This window comes from Rattus norvegicus, chromosome 15 (assembly GCF_021556685.1).
Source record: "Rattus norvegicus strain SHRSP/BbbUtx chromosome 15, alternate assembly SHRSP_T2T, whole genome shotgun sequence".
NCBI classification, from domain to species: Eukaryota; Metazoa; Chordata; class Mammalia; order Rodentia; family Muridae; genus Rattus; species Rattus norvegicus.
In genome coordinates, this window is record NC_141548.1 from 255018 (window position 1) to 270000 (window position 14983).

The 14983-nt window shown below is 41.8% G+C and overlaps 1 protein-coding gene across 6 annotated transcripts in view; it reads left to right on the forward strand.

The window, feature by feature from the left end:
* LOC148000663 (uncharacterized) overlaps window positions 1–14983 on the forward strand; it is a 45807-nt gene that overhangs the window by 14026 nt on the left and 16798 nt on the right. For 2 of the 6 annotated variants that reach the window (XM_087586899.1, XM_087586897.1), the window contains exons 2-4: window positions 11898–12010; window positions 12307–12382; window positions 13750–13789. In XM_087586899.1, coding sequence (XP_087443025.1) covers window positions 11917–12010; window positions 12307–12382; window positions 13750–13789 — 210 coding nt within the window. In that variant the 5' untranslated portion in view covers window positions 11898–11916. The remainder of the gene's footprint in view (window positions 1–11897; window positions 12011–12306; window positions 12383–13749; window positions 13790–14983) is intronic. The other 4 variants (XR_015638592.1, XR_015638593.1, XR_015638594.1 and 1 more) reach the window with 3 other exon arrangements.

Consider the following 14983-nt stretch of genomic DNA (forward strand, 5'->3'; position numbering starts at 1 on the left):
CAAACGCCATCTGGAACCCTGGTGCACGGAGGCTCCCGGAAACGGCGGCACAGATCTTCCTGGTTGCTGCCACCGCGGAGAGCTCGTAGGCAGCACCCCATGAGCAAACTTGAGCCTCGGGACCACAGGTAAGACCAACTTTTCTGCTGCAAGTGACCTGCCTGGTGAACACCAGACAGAGGCCCACAGGAACAGCTGAAGGCCTGTAGAGAGGAAAAACTACACGCCCGAAAGCAGAACACTCTGTCCCCATAACAGGCTGAAAGAAAACAGGAAAACAGGTCTACAGCACTCCTGACACACAGGCTTATAGGAGAGTCTAGCCACTGTCAGAAATAGCAGAACAAAGTAACACTAGAGATAATCTGATGGCGAGAGGCAAGCACAGGAACCCAAGCAACAGAAACCAAGACTACATGGCATCATCGGAGCCCAATTCTCCCACCAAAGCAAACACGGAATATCCAAACACACCAGAAAAGCAAGATCTAGTTTCAAAATCATATTTGATCATGATGCTGGAGGACTTCAAGAAAGACGTGAAGAACTCCCTTAGAGAACAAGTAGAAGCCTACAGAGAGGAATCACAAAAATCCCTGAAAGAATTCCAGGAAATCATAAATAAACAAGTAGAAGCCCATAGAGAGGAGTCACAAAAATTCCTGAAAGAATTCCAGGAAAACACAATCAAACAGTTGAAGGAATTAAAAATGGAAATAGAAGCAATCAAGAAAGAACACATGGAAACAACCCTGGACATAGAAAACCAAAAGAAGAGACAAGGAGCTGTAGATACGAGCTTCACCAACAGAATACAAGAGATGGAAGAGAGAATCTCAGGAGCAGAAGATTCCATAGAAATCATTGACTCAACTGTCAAAGATAATGTAAAGCGGAAAAAGCTACTGGTCCAAAACATACAGGAAATCCAGGACTCAATGAGAAGATCAAACCTAAGGATAATAGGTATAGAAGAGAGTGAAGACTCCCAGCTCAAAGGACCAGTAAATATCTTCAACAAAATCATAGAAGAAAACTTCCCTAACCTAAAAAAAGAGATACCCATAGGCATACAAGAAGCCTACAGAACTCCAAATAGATTGGACCAGAAAAGAAACACCTCCCATCACATAATAGTCAAAACACCAAACACACAAAATAAAGAAAGAATATTAAAAGCAGTAAAGGAAAAAGGTCAAGTAACATATAAAGGCAGACCTATCAGAATTACACCAGACTTTTTGCCAGAAACTATGAAAGCCAGAAGATCCTGGACTGATGTCATACAGACCCTAAGAGAACACAAATGCCAGACCAGGTTACTGTATCCTGAAAAACTCTCAATTAACATAGATGGAGAAACCAAGATATTCCATGACAAAACCAAATTTACACAATATCTTTCTACAAATCCAGCACTACAAAGGATAATAAATGGTAAAACCCAACATAAAGAGGCAAGCTATACCCTAGAAGAAAAAAGAAACTAATCGTCTTGGCAACAAAACAAAGAGAAGAAAAGCACACAAACATAAGCTTACATCCAAATATGAATATAACAGGAAGCAATAAACACTATTCCTTAATATCTCTCAACATCAATGGCCTCAACTCCCCAATAAAAAGACATAGATTAACAAACTGGATACGCAACGAGGACTCTGCATTCTGCTGCCTACAGGAAACACACCTCAGAGACAAAGACAGACACTACCTCAGAGTGAAAGGCTGGAAAACAACTTTCCAAGCAAATGGTCAGAAGAAGCAAGCTGGAGTAGCCATTCTAATATCAAATAAAATCAATTTTCAACTAAAATTCATCAAAAAAGATAAGGAAGGACACTTCATATTCATCAAAGGAAAAATCCACCAAGATGAACTCTCAATCCTAAATATCTATGCCCCAAATACAAGGGCACCTACATATGTCAAAGAAACCTTATTAAAGCTCAAAACACACATTGCACCTCACACAATATTAGTAGGAGACTTCAACACCCCACTCTCATCAATGGACAGATCATGGAAACAGAAATTAAACAGAGACATAGACAGACTAAGAGAAGTCATGAGCCAAATGGACTTAACAGATATTTATAGAACATTCTACCCTAAAGCAAAAGGATATACCTTCTTCTCAGCTCCTCATGGTACTTTCTCCAAAATTGACCATATAATTGGTCAAAAAACGGGCCTCAACAGGTACAGAAAGATAGAAATAATCCCATGCGTGCTATCGGACCACCACGGCCTAAAACTGGTCTTCAATAACAATAAGGGAAGAATGCCCACATATACGTGGAAATTGAACAATGCTCTACTCAATGATAACCTGGTCAAGGAAGAAATAAAGAAAGAAATTAAAGACTTTTTAGAATTTAATGAAAATGAAGGTACAACATACCCAAACTTATGGGACACAATGAAAGCTGTGCTAAGAGGAAAACTCATAGTGCTGAGTGCCTGCAGAAAGAAACAGGAAAGAGCATATGTCAGCAGCTTGACAGCACACCTAAAAGCTCTAGAACAAAAAGAAGCAAATACACCCAGGAGGAGTAGAAGGCAGGAAATAATCAAACTCAGAGCTGAAATCAACCAAGTAGAAACAAAAAGGACCATAGAAAGAATCAACAGAACTAAAAGTTGGTTCTTTGAGAAAATCAACAAGATAGATAAACCCTTAGCCAGACTAACGAGAGGAAACAGAGAGTGTATCCAAATTAACAAAATCAGAAATGAAAAGGGAGACATAACTACAGATTCAGAGGAAATTCAAAAAATCATCAGATCTTACTATAAAAGCCTTTATTCAACAAAACTTGAAAATCTGCAGGAAATGGAAAATTTCCTAGACAGATACCAGGTACCGAAGTTAAATCAGGAACAGATAAACCAGTTAAACAACCCCATAACTCCTAAGGAAATAGAAGCAGTCATTAAAGGTCTCCCAACCAAAAAGAGCCCAGGTCCAGACGGGTTTAGTGCAGAATTCTATCAGACCTTCATAGAAGACCTCATACCAATATTATCTAAACTATTGCACAAAATTGAAACAGATGGAGCACTGCCGAACTCCTTCTATGAAGCCACAATTACTCTTATACCTAAACCACACAAAGACCCAACAAAGAAAGAGAACTTCAGACCAATTTCCCTTATGAATATCGACGCAAAAATACTCAATAAAATTCTGGCAAACCGAATCCAAGAGCACATCAAAACAATCATCCACCATGATCAAGTAGGCTTCATCCCAGGCATGCAGGGATGGTTTAATATACGGAAAACCATCAACGTGATCCATTATATAAACAAACTGAAAGAACAGAACCACATGATCATTTCATTAGATGCTGAGAAAGCATTTGACAAAATTCAACACCCCTTCATGATAAAAGTCCTGGAAAGAATAGGAATTCAAGGCCCATACCTAAACATAGTAAAAGCCATATACAGCAAACCAGTTGCTAACATTAAACTAAATGGAGAGAAACTTGAAGCAATCCCACTAAAATCAGGGACTAGACAAGGCTGCCCACTCTCTCCCTACTTATTCAATATAGTTCTTGAAGTTCTAGCCAGAGCAATCAGACAACAAAAGGAGGTCAAGGGGATACAGATCGGAAAAGAAGTCAAAATATCACTTTTTGCAGATGATATGATAGTATATTTAAGTGATCCCAAAAGTTCCACCAGAGAACTACTAAAGCTCATAGACAACTTCAGCAAAGTGGCTGGGTATAAAATTAACTCAAATAAATCAGTAGGCTTCCTCTACACAAAAGAGAAACAAGCCGAGAAAGAAATTAGGGAAACGACACCCTTCATAATAGACCCAAATAATATAAAGTACCTCGGTGTGACTTTAACCAAGCAAGTAAAAGATTTGTACAATAAGAACTTCAAGACTCTGAAGAAAGAAATTGAAGAAGTCCTCAGACGATGGAAAGATCTCCCATGCTCATGGATTGGCAGGATTAATATAGTAAAAATGGCCATTTTACCAAAAGCGATCTACAGATTCAATGCAATCCCCATCAAAATACCAATCCAATTCTTCAAAGAGTTAGAACAATTTGCAAATTCATCTGGAATAACAAAAAACCCAGGATAGCTAAAATTATCCTCAACAATAAAAGGACTTCAGGGGGAATCACTATCCCTGAACTCAAGCAGTATTACAGAGCAATAGTGATAAAAACTGCATGGTATTGGTACAGAGACAGACAGATAGACCAATGGAACAGAATTGAAGACCTAGAAATGAACCCACACACCTATGGGCACTTGATTTTTGACAAAGGAGCCAAATCCATCCAATGGAAAAAAGATAGCATTTTCAGCAAATGGTGCTGGTTCAACTGGAGGGCAACATGTAGAAGAATGCAGATCGATCCATGCTTATCACCCTGTACAAAGCTTAAGTCCAAGTGGATCAAGGACCTCCACATCAAACCAGATACACTCAAACTAATAGAAGAAAAACTAGGGAAGCATCTGGAACACATGGGCACTGGAAAAAATTTCCTGAACAAAACACCAATGGCTTATGCTCTAAGATCAAGAATCGACAAATGGGATCTCATAAAACGGCAAAGCTTCTGTAAGGCAAAGGACACTGTGGTTAGGACAAAACGGCAATCAACAGATTGGGAAAAGATCTTTACGAATCCTACAACAGATAGAGGCCTTATATCCAAAATATACAAAGAACTCAAGAAGTTAGACCACAGGGAGACAAATAACCCTATTAAAAAATGGGGTTCAGAGCTAAACAAAGAATTCACAGCTGAGGAATGCTGAATGGCTGAGAAACACCTAAATGTTCAACATCTTTAGTCATAAGGGAAATGCAAATCAAAACAACCCTGAGATTTCACCTCACACCAGTGACAATGGCTAAGATCAAAAACTCAGGTGACAGCAGATGCTGGTGAGGATGCGGAGAAAGAGGAACACTCCTCCATTGTTGGTGGGATTGCATACTGGTACAACCATTCTGGAAATCAGTCTGGAGGTTCCTCAGAAAATTGGACATTGAACTGCCTGAGGATCCAGCTATACCTCTCTTGGGCATATACCCAAAAGATGCCCCAACATATAAAAAAGACACGTGCTCCACTATGTTCATCGCAGCCTTATTTATAATAGCCAGAAACTGGAAAGAACCCAGATGCACTTCAACAGAGGAATGGATACAGAAAATGTGGTACATCTACACAATGGAATATTACTCAGCTATCAAAAACAATGACTTTATGAAATTCGTAGGCAAATGGTCGGAACTGGAAAATATCATCCTGAGTGAGGTAACCCAATCACAGAAAAACACACATGGTATGCACTCATTGATAAGTGGCTATTAGCCCAAATGCTTGAATTGCCCTAGATGCCTAGAACAAATGAAACTCAAGACGGATGATCAAAATGTGAATGCTTCACTCCTTCTTTAAAAGGGGAACAAGAATACCCTTGGCAGGGAATAGAGAGGCAAAGATTAAAACAGACACAGAAGGAACACCCATTCAGAGCCTGCCCCACATGTGGCCCATGCATATACAGCCATCCAATTAGACAAGATGGATGAAGCAAAGACGTGCAGGCCGACAGGAGCCAGATGTAGATCTCTCCCGAGAGAAACAGCCAGAATACAGCAAACACAGAGGCGTATGCCAGCAGCAAACCACTGAATTGAGAATAGGACCCCCGTTGAAGGAATCAGAGAAAGAACTGGAAGAGCTTGAAGGGGCTCGAGACCCCATATGTACAACAATGCCAAGCAACCAGAGCTTCCAGGGACTAAGCCACTACCTAAAGACTATACATGGACTGACCCTGTACTCTGACCTCATAGGTAGCAATGAATATCCTAGTAAGAGCACCAGTGGAAGGAGAAGCCCTAGGTCCTGCTAAGACTGAACCCCCAGTGAACTAGATTGTTGGGGGGAGGGCGACAATGGGGGGGAGGATGGGGAGGGGAACACCCATAAAGAAGGGGAGGGGAAAGGGGGATGTTTGCCTGGAAACCGGGAAAGGGAATAACACTCGAAATGTATATAAGAAATACTCAAGTTAATAAAAAAAAAAAAAAGAATGTGTCTTAGATTGAGGTGTAGTAAAACATGAATATACATAGTCAATATAAGGATAAATTAAAACTTCATAAAAACCAAAATGTGGCTAAGTTAGGAAATGCATTAGCTAATCAGAAGAATTGGTGACCTTTTCCAAACTGATTAGTTTATTTAGCCATAGTGGAACACAACCTATTGCCAGACTAAGGCGGGATCTGGTACTTTCTCTTTCTATTGTTTGTATAGACAAAAGCATGAAGCATTCTGCCTGCAGAAGGATTGGGATGTGTTCTGTCATGACTGGATATTTAAATAATAGAGATACTAAATCAAGTGAGGGATCAGTAAAGGTTCTTTTTAGGATAACTTAATTTCATGTGCACTGGTGCGAGGGAACTGGTGTTAGAGTTGGGAGCGTCCTTCCATGAGTGTGCTGGGGATTGACCAGACCATGTATTAACTACGGAGCCATCTCTCCAGCCCCACTAAAACAGTTTTGAATACTGCATCAGTCAATAATTTGATTAGGCTCTTCAATTTTGTTTTAGCAAGGAAATCAGTGACTTACAAAGCATTTATAAGCCAGTATTAGAGTAATTCACACTTTCAATTTCTGGGTAGGATATCAAAAAGACTGTACACTGTACACCATGTTCTGTCAATGACTTTCTCAGTTGCCCCTGTTTTCCTTCACAAAAGAGCACTGGCTTAGAAAGTGTGCCAGCACCACAGAAACAGCCTTTCACATTCCTCAGAACAATAGGTATAGTTTGCCTTGTTGTGAACATTAAGTTTTTTAAGATTCATTTTTAATTTTATGTGAATGTATGCATGCTGAGGAGTATGAATAATGTATCACATACATGCAAGTGCTTGACTGAGCCAGCAGATGGCGTCAGATCCCCTGGAACTGGCATTACAAAATGGGAGCCACTGACACCCATTTTGCTGCTGAGAGTTGCCCTAACACCTTGGCTATTTGTTTCCATAGAGTCTGAAATACACAACAAATTCTTGTGTCATTGTCAACTCACAGCATAACCTTTTTAAATAACTTTAATAGGCAATTAAACTCAAGACATAGTGCAATTCATATCTATTGCTAAACAGAAAGTCACAACACTATGATTGGCTGTGACTAATTCCATGGACAGCTATGCTTACAGCCACCTGCCTGACAGTGCAATTATAACGTTTCAGAGAATTAAAAATCGAAAACAGAGCCTTTGGGAATCGATAAGATATAATGTTTACTAGTGTAATTACAGTAGCACTTTAGTAACAAAAGCCTTTAAGTATCTCATAGTGGCTGTTAATAAACAAGTGAACCTTTGTAAGAGGGGTGGGGAGATTATGTGAACTGGCATAGAAATATGTTTACAGAGTATTGTAAAACCAAAAGTTTTCAGATAAAACAGAAAAGCAAGAAGGGAGACAGGAGGGGGAATGGGGTGTTTGGGGGTGGGGGGCTAGCCTAACATGTTTTTATTTTAAATGCATCATAGAATGGTGATAGTTTTCACTTACTCTTCATGAAGGTTAATATGGCGAATGCAAATATTGTCAGGAATTACCCAGGAGGTAAGCCTTTGGCACACCTGTGAGGGATCATGAAGATTAGGCCAGCCTCCAGGCATAGCTTTGAAGGATTATCTAGATTGGGTAAATTGAGCTAAGAGACCCTACCTTAATGATGGGCGGCACCATAATATGAGCTCAAGTCCTGGGCTGAATGAAAAGGAGAAAAGCAGCAGAGCACTGGTGTTTAGAGCTTTCTTCTTTCGGACTGCAGACACAGTGTGACATATCAGCAGCTGGGGTTGTAGGTTCTGTGTTACAAATAAAGAATATTGAGCCCCCATGATCAACAGTCTGCCTGGGATTACAGGTGGACATCAGTATGCCTTACTTTTCTGTGAATCTTGAGGCTCTAAACTTAAAATACTTTATCCATTAAGCCATTTAAGGCCTGGTGTGTGTGCGCACGCATGTCTTTGCGAGCGTGCGTGTGTGTATTCGTATACACAATTACACAACACACACACACACACACGGGTGTTTTTTTTTTTTTACAATTGGTTTTTTGATTTTTGTTTTCGTTTTTATGAAAAGTAGACACATTCAGCCTAACATTCTTTCAGGGCAACAAGAAGATAGAGCCGAATGCAGTGGCTTAGGAGGTGACACAAATCAAAGTGGTTGTGTGTTTAAGTCCCTTAGAATTTCCAGGTCAAGTGGTACACTTGATGTGGCTTTTCCTCAAGCCCTGGCAAGGTATTCTCAGAAAATTGTTTCCTCGGGTAGATTCGGATCTGACATATTTGTGGGGCAACCCACCCCTGTCAATCAGTCTAAGGCTCAGGAAAGGAGTTTTTCTCTCGTGAACACTCTGAAGACATTCTGAATTTTCTTTGGTCACCTACATCTTAACTGAGCTATGTTTGAGATGGTGGACCATCACATGTTATTGTCTGGGAATAGGAGCTCTGGTTTATGGCTTGGACTAGAAGAGACTTCACTGGGGATGGGGAGATGCTCAGTGGGTAAGAGTGCTTGTCATGCAAGCATGAGAAACAGAGTTCAAATCCCTGGCCTCCTGTTAAAGCTGTGCATGGCTACAAGCAACTCCAGTGGTAGGGGTGGAGAGGCAGGCTCCTGGAGGCTATTGGTCAACCAGCATAGCCAAAATGGTGACCTCCCAGCCTGGTGAGAGGCCTGGCTTCAGTTCCTGGCTCCACGTTTCTGCCTTCGCTTCCCTTGATGTCAGACTGTAAGTTGAAAGCTGTCCTTCCCAGAGTTGTTTTTGGTCAGTGTTTTAATCACAGCAACAGAAAGCAAGCTGGGGCATGAAATAGCCTCTGTTTTATAAGATTGTTTTTATAGGTTTAGTTTGACAGTTTTAAGTCTGTTAGTAACTATTGCTTGGTAGGTCATTGGAATGCAGTCACAGGTGAATATTCATTTATCGACTGCTCTGAGTTTATGGCATACTCTGGCAGAGGCAAAGAACACAAGCTGGTGAGGCTGCCTTCTACCTTGACCCAGTCCTTGGTAGCTATGAAACCTTAACTCTCAGTTTTTATCATCATTGGCTTCAAATTTCCTCTATATTGGTCAAGAACTTGAGTGAATACAACATTGGCATGAAGTGCTCCAGGGTGTAAAAAGAACCCTTAATATCTTTGCAGTCCTAGCACTAAGATTCCTCTACACACTTATTTCCACCCTTACTGATCTCTGTCTCTACTTAGTCAACTCTAGCTAAGTCACAGCTCCTCACAGAGATTGTAATATCCTCCATTACAGAGTGTGTAGGGGGTGGAGTCAAGGAAGAACTGGGAAAGCAAGATTGGAAAAGCTCCTTGGAGCATCAGCAACCCCCTCCCTGGGAGAGGTACCCTTTCCCTGTTTCCCAGGACTTGGCTGCTTGATCAGCCATTCCTAAATGGTTTAAAGGTGGTTGTGGTAGCAGGCGTGAAGAGCATAACAGTTTTTGAGAAGATGAGACAGGAGGCCCCCTTTGGTTCATCTACATTAAGAAGAAAGTCCTGGTGTGTACCGGTTGAGTTTTGGGTGTCAACTTGACATAAGTTAGAGTCATCAGAGAAAAAGGAGCCTCAGTTGAAGAAATGCCTCCAGAAGATCCAGCCGTAAGGCATTTTCTTAGTTAGTGATCAATGAGGGAGGGCCCAGACCATAGTGGATGGACTCATCTCTGGGATGGTGGTCCTGGGTTCTATAAGAAAGCAGGCTGGGCAAGTCATGAGAAGCAAGAAATAAGCTGCACCCTTCATGGCCTCTGCATCAGCTCCTGCCTCCAGGTTCCTGCCCCGCTTGAGTTCCTGTCCTGACATCTTTGGTGATGAGCAGCAGTGTGGAGATGAAGGCAGAATAAACCCTTTCTTCCCCAACTTGCTTTTTGGTCATGGTGTTTTTTTGCAGCAATAGCAACATTAACTAAGACACGGTGTTTGTAGGCTGTTGGTCCTTTTGCCTCTCTATTCATCTGTTTTCAAAACAGAGGAAGCTGGTGTCTAACCTTTAAAGTTTAACAAAGTGGTTGGCTTTCATTGTTTATGTCTTCAGTTTCCTACCTCTTGTGAGGCATTACTCTCAAGTCATGGCTAAGCTTCCCAAGTTCCCAGTTTTGTGTGTGAATACTTTCTGATTAGTCACACATGTCATCTTTAACGCCATCCTATGGAAGAGTTGTGACTACTGAATGAAATAAGATCTCCTCTCCAAGGTCTGGTCAATGGTTTTTTTTTTATAGTCAATAAGAGGGAGAGTACAGACAGAAGCATCTGGAAAAATTCAGAGCAGAGAGATAGATGGAGAGAGAGAGAGAGAGAGAGAGAGAGAGAGAGAGAGAGAGAGAGAGAGAGCCTAAACATGGCCAGTATATTGAATTTGGGTCATGAGAGGTGGAGAGGGGGCAAGAGAGGAAGAGGATAGAGAGGGACAAAGGAGACTGAGAAGACCTAAGAGAGAGAGGAGAGAACACATGGCCAAAATGGCAGAGCTACATAGGAATGGGAAGCTAGGGGAAGGGAAACCCATAGCCCAGAGAAGGTTAGGGTGGGGAGTGAGGTTAGAATTGATGAAAGAAGCTAGGACACCAGCATGGGACTCTGTAACAAGTATTTGCTTAGAGAGCCTAGAGCCACATTCACTTGGCATGTTAGGGACCACAGCTAGCCAATTATCCTGAGTTTCTTCTGGACATGACAGCTGCTTCATTGTACAATATGGAAACTGAGGATTGGATAATTTTAGCAAATGGCTCTTTGTGGAGGGACAAGAAGGGGCAGATGGCTGTGAGCAGAGGCTCTTCAGCAATCCTAGGAAGAAGGTCCTTAATGAGCCGCCTTGTGCTAGCTGCCTAGGGTCTCTGTCCCCTGACAGCACTTGTTGAAGGGAATCTACTGGGTCAGTTGGGGCTCACTGTGTTAGGGTTGGAGGAACAGCATCTGGTTGGTCACCAGGTATCACCAGCAACAGGTTCTGACAAATACTCCTGACTTCCTGCAGAAACACTCATGGCCCACTTGCCCTGTGTTGAAGGATGCTTCAAAGAACCTCTGGAGGCTATACTTCCAGAGATGGGCTCCAGAGACCAGAGTATGCTTTATACTTACAGGAGGAGACAGATCCCTCTAGAATCTAGACTTCTTGGGGAGTCAGTCTGAGACCTACAGAAAAGGTCTAGGCAAGAGTGTGGCTTCTCAGTAAGCTCAGGTACTTGGAGGGTGGGAGTGGGAAATCTGTTTACACTCATCTCCTTGTCTCTGTGCCAATACTTACGGCAGGGCTCTGGCTTACGTGGTACCCACAAGCATGGCTGTGGCTCAGGCTAAGGCTTCGTAGTGAGTGAACAGATACACTTGGATGCTAGTTGTCAAGTTCTGGCAAATTATTTGTCCCTTGTAGTCTCTACTTTCTCAGAGGTGGCGAAGAGAACCCACCTTAAGATGGTGTGGTACAGGTTACATTGGAGTGGAGGGAGGTTCCTGCCTGGTTCATCAGTGATGACACAGGTGACTAAATTGCAGAGCTTCTAGAATGTAGACAGATGAGGAGCATAGGTTTCAGAGAGATGATGTGGCTAGTCCAGGATATTTGGATGCTGAAGACAGGACCCCCTTTCAAGCCCAATGGCCTACGTCTACCTTGGACCATGGGTCAGTAGTGTGCTATCTGCCAGCTTCAAATTGTAGGGAGAAGGGAATATTCATTTATCACCAAGAGTGAGATGATCAGGAAGCTGGTTTCACTTGGGGCTTTGTGAATAACTTGGCGATGTGCTCCAAAATGTTTCCACAGGCAGTGGTCAGCAGGGGCGATGTCTGAGTCAAGCATATCACCTGCGCCAGAGTCCAGCAGCATCTGGCTTGAAGCAAGTTCATATTGTGAAGATGAGGCCAGAGGTGCAAAAGGTAAATTAGTAGGTTATTATGTGTTGTAAGGAGTCCTCTAAGCAGGCACCCTGGCAAGGTCTGAATAAAATTCCGAAAACCCTTCCCAGCTCCAGGTGTGGTAAGAACTTGATAAGAAGACACTTAGTTTCCACCAGATGTACTGCTGGGATAGGATTCATCTTTAAACTGCAAACTGCTTTCAGCCCCTACAGCTTGGCCCTTTCTTAGCCTTTAAAAAAATTATCTTTAGTTGTTTTGTGTATAGGTGGTTTTGCCTATATGTGAGTTTGTGTATCACATGTGTACCTTTGAAGGACAGGAGAAGGTGCCAGACACCCTGAAATTGGAGTCATGGGTTTTGAGGAACCATGCAGATGTTGGGAACCAAAGGTAAGAGTAAGAGTAGCAAGTGCTTTTTAACCATGTAGCTATCTCTCCACCTTACTATCTCTCCCCTCTCCTTCCCCTCCCCTCCCTTACCCACCCTCCTTTCCCTTCTCTCTTTTTTATAGAAATGAAGTTATTCAATATGTGGACTTTATGTCTGGTTTCTTCCACTTAGAATCACACTTTCAAAGTTCACCCCTACATCAGCCTTCCACTCGTATGGCTGAAGAATTGCATTCCATGGTATGACGTCAAGATGTTGAGGATTTTCATTTGTTTGTTGATTCATTGATGTTTTGATTGCTTCCTGTTTGCGGGGGGATAGTGTTGTTGGTTCTATTTGTGCTTACATCTCTCTGTGTGAAAATTTGTGTTTTAATTTTTTGGGATATGTATCTAGTATTGAAATTGCTAAGACATAGGGCAATTCTGTGTTCAACTTAAAACGAAAACATAACAGAAACTCAAAACATTTTCCATATCAGCTGCATCCACCATTCCATCAGAATTCAATTGAAGGTCCTAGTCCCCTGCCTCCTGTCCTTCTACCCCAGCCCTGTAACATGCCCTCATCTTGTCAACCTGCTGTCTGGGAAGTGATGTCTTCTTGTAGATTTGATTTGCATTTTTCAAGTATGCATCTGGGTCTTCCCAGTTCTCTGGATACCCCAGTCTCTGCTTTACCCACACATCAAAGGACAGAGATTAAAACTCCTAATCTGGGGAAAAGAGATTGTCTAATGTTCATTCCTGCTAGGACTAAAGGGAGAGAGGCTTGCTCAGGTTCACTGTATAAACATTACATTTAATATAAAGGGACAGGAGAGTGTGTTTAGATAACACAAAACACCCCAACAGAGAAGATGTCATAGAAATTCAGGCCCAGCTCATTAAAATGCACTAGTAAAAAATGAAGCAAAATCCATGTTCTGTCTTCCCATGCTGCCTAAACTCTTCAATGGCTTGGATAGTGCCAGATCTTATATGTGCTATGGTTTCTCCTATGTGTATGTACTTATGACAAAGTTTAATTTACAAATTAGACATAGTAAGAAATTAACACTAGTATCTAATAATAGAAACATTTATGCTGATACTGTAAAATGATGACATCTAAACACAGCCTCCCCCACTCCCCACCATAGTATCTTCATACACTATACTTGCTCCAGGGCAGTTGATCTGAAAACTGGGCTCCTAAGGCACTAATGTATTAGTACATATAGTAAGAATACATTTAAGAAGATTATGAAGGTCCTGGGCAGGATAGAGACAGATGACAGGAGATCCCATCATGCCACTCAGAACAGCATATAACTTAAAGCCTGTGAACTATTTATTTCTGGAATTTTTTTATTATTTACTTTCAGACTACAATTGGAGGAGGACTCCTACAGTGTCCAGGAGATGGTGTGTATGCACACTGCTGATAATGTAAACAAGCACAGTGGTTCTGAAGGGCTCATACATCCCTCAACATGGTTAGGGCAAAATCTGCACTGAGTCTATGGCTATTCTGGGTAATTGTAGTTCACAGAAAAATTGCATTTCATTATTTTACAGATGAAGTGTAAATTTTAGTCTCAGAAGGCAAGTAACAAGATTTTTAAATCTCTGAATCCATCCATCCATCCATCCATCCATCCATCCATCCATCCATTCATTTATCCATTTTTCCATCCATCCTTTCCCACAAACATATCCATGCAACTATCAATCCATTACCACACATCTTGTTGGGAAAGCTGGAATATGAAGCTAGGTAATACTACAGTACTTATGCATCTGACCACTAAGCTATGGCCACTGTCTATGTGAATTTTGCCATAAAGGCTGGCTAGCACAGAATTTATTCAAAAGGTCTGATGTGCTTGATGTGAGCCTGCAATATGTGATTTGGCCACAAACAAGCCAGGCAAGAAAAGTCTTTAGGGACCCATGTGGCCATCTTCATCTTGTGTGGCCCATGACCTTATTCCCTTGAACCTAAGACTCCCTTGTTACCCTCCTCTTAAGGGAATTTGTGTCCACACCCATTGCTACAGTACCGAGCAGCTGCATGGCTCCTTTGAGGCATGAAAAACAGAAACTGGAAAAGCTTCTGGGAGTCAGGTGTCAGGACCCCGGGGAGGTGCAGCGTGCTGCAAATAGTTCAGATGCAGTTTGCCATGCAGGAGCTCATGTGTCGGGAGCATGGTTCTTAGGTTGGGGATGTTGAGAAGTGGTGGGACCTTTAAAGCTTAGGGGGAACTCACTGATGCCCCCTTCTGTACTTCAATGATATTACTCATTCTCCAGTGGGCCATTGAGGTGGCATGCACTGTGAGGATTTTCTGGTGCTATCTCCTTGAATCCTCAGAACTGAGTTAAATAATTAAAAAAAAATTAAATAAAGTACCCATTCCAGATAAACTATAATAGAAGTAGAAAATTTACTACTACGCAAGGAACGTTACTATCAAGCTCCTAGACCACTAAAGCTTTCAACTAAGCGGCAAAAAGGAGTTGGTATAGCTTATTTATGGCTCTACCTATTGCCCAAGCTATGGAAGTATGCATATTGGTGTCCAGCTGAATGGAAAGTAGATCATATCTAATCCCTTT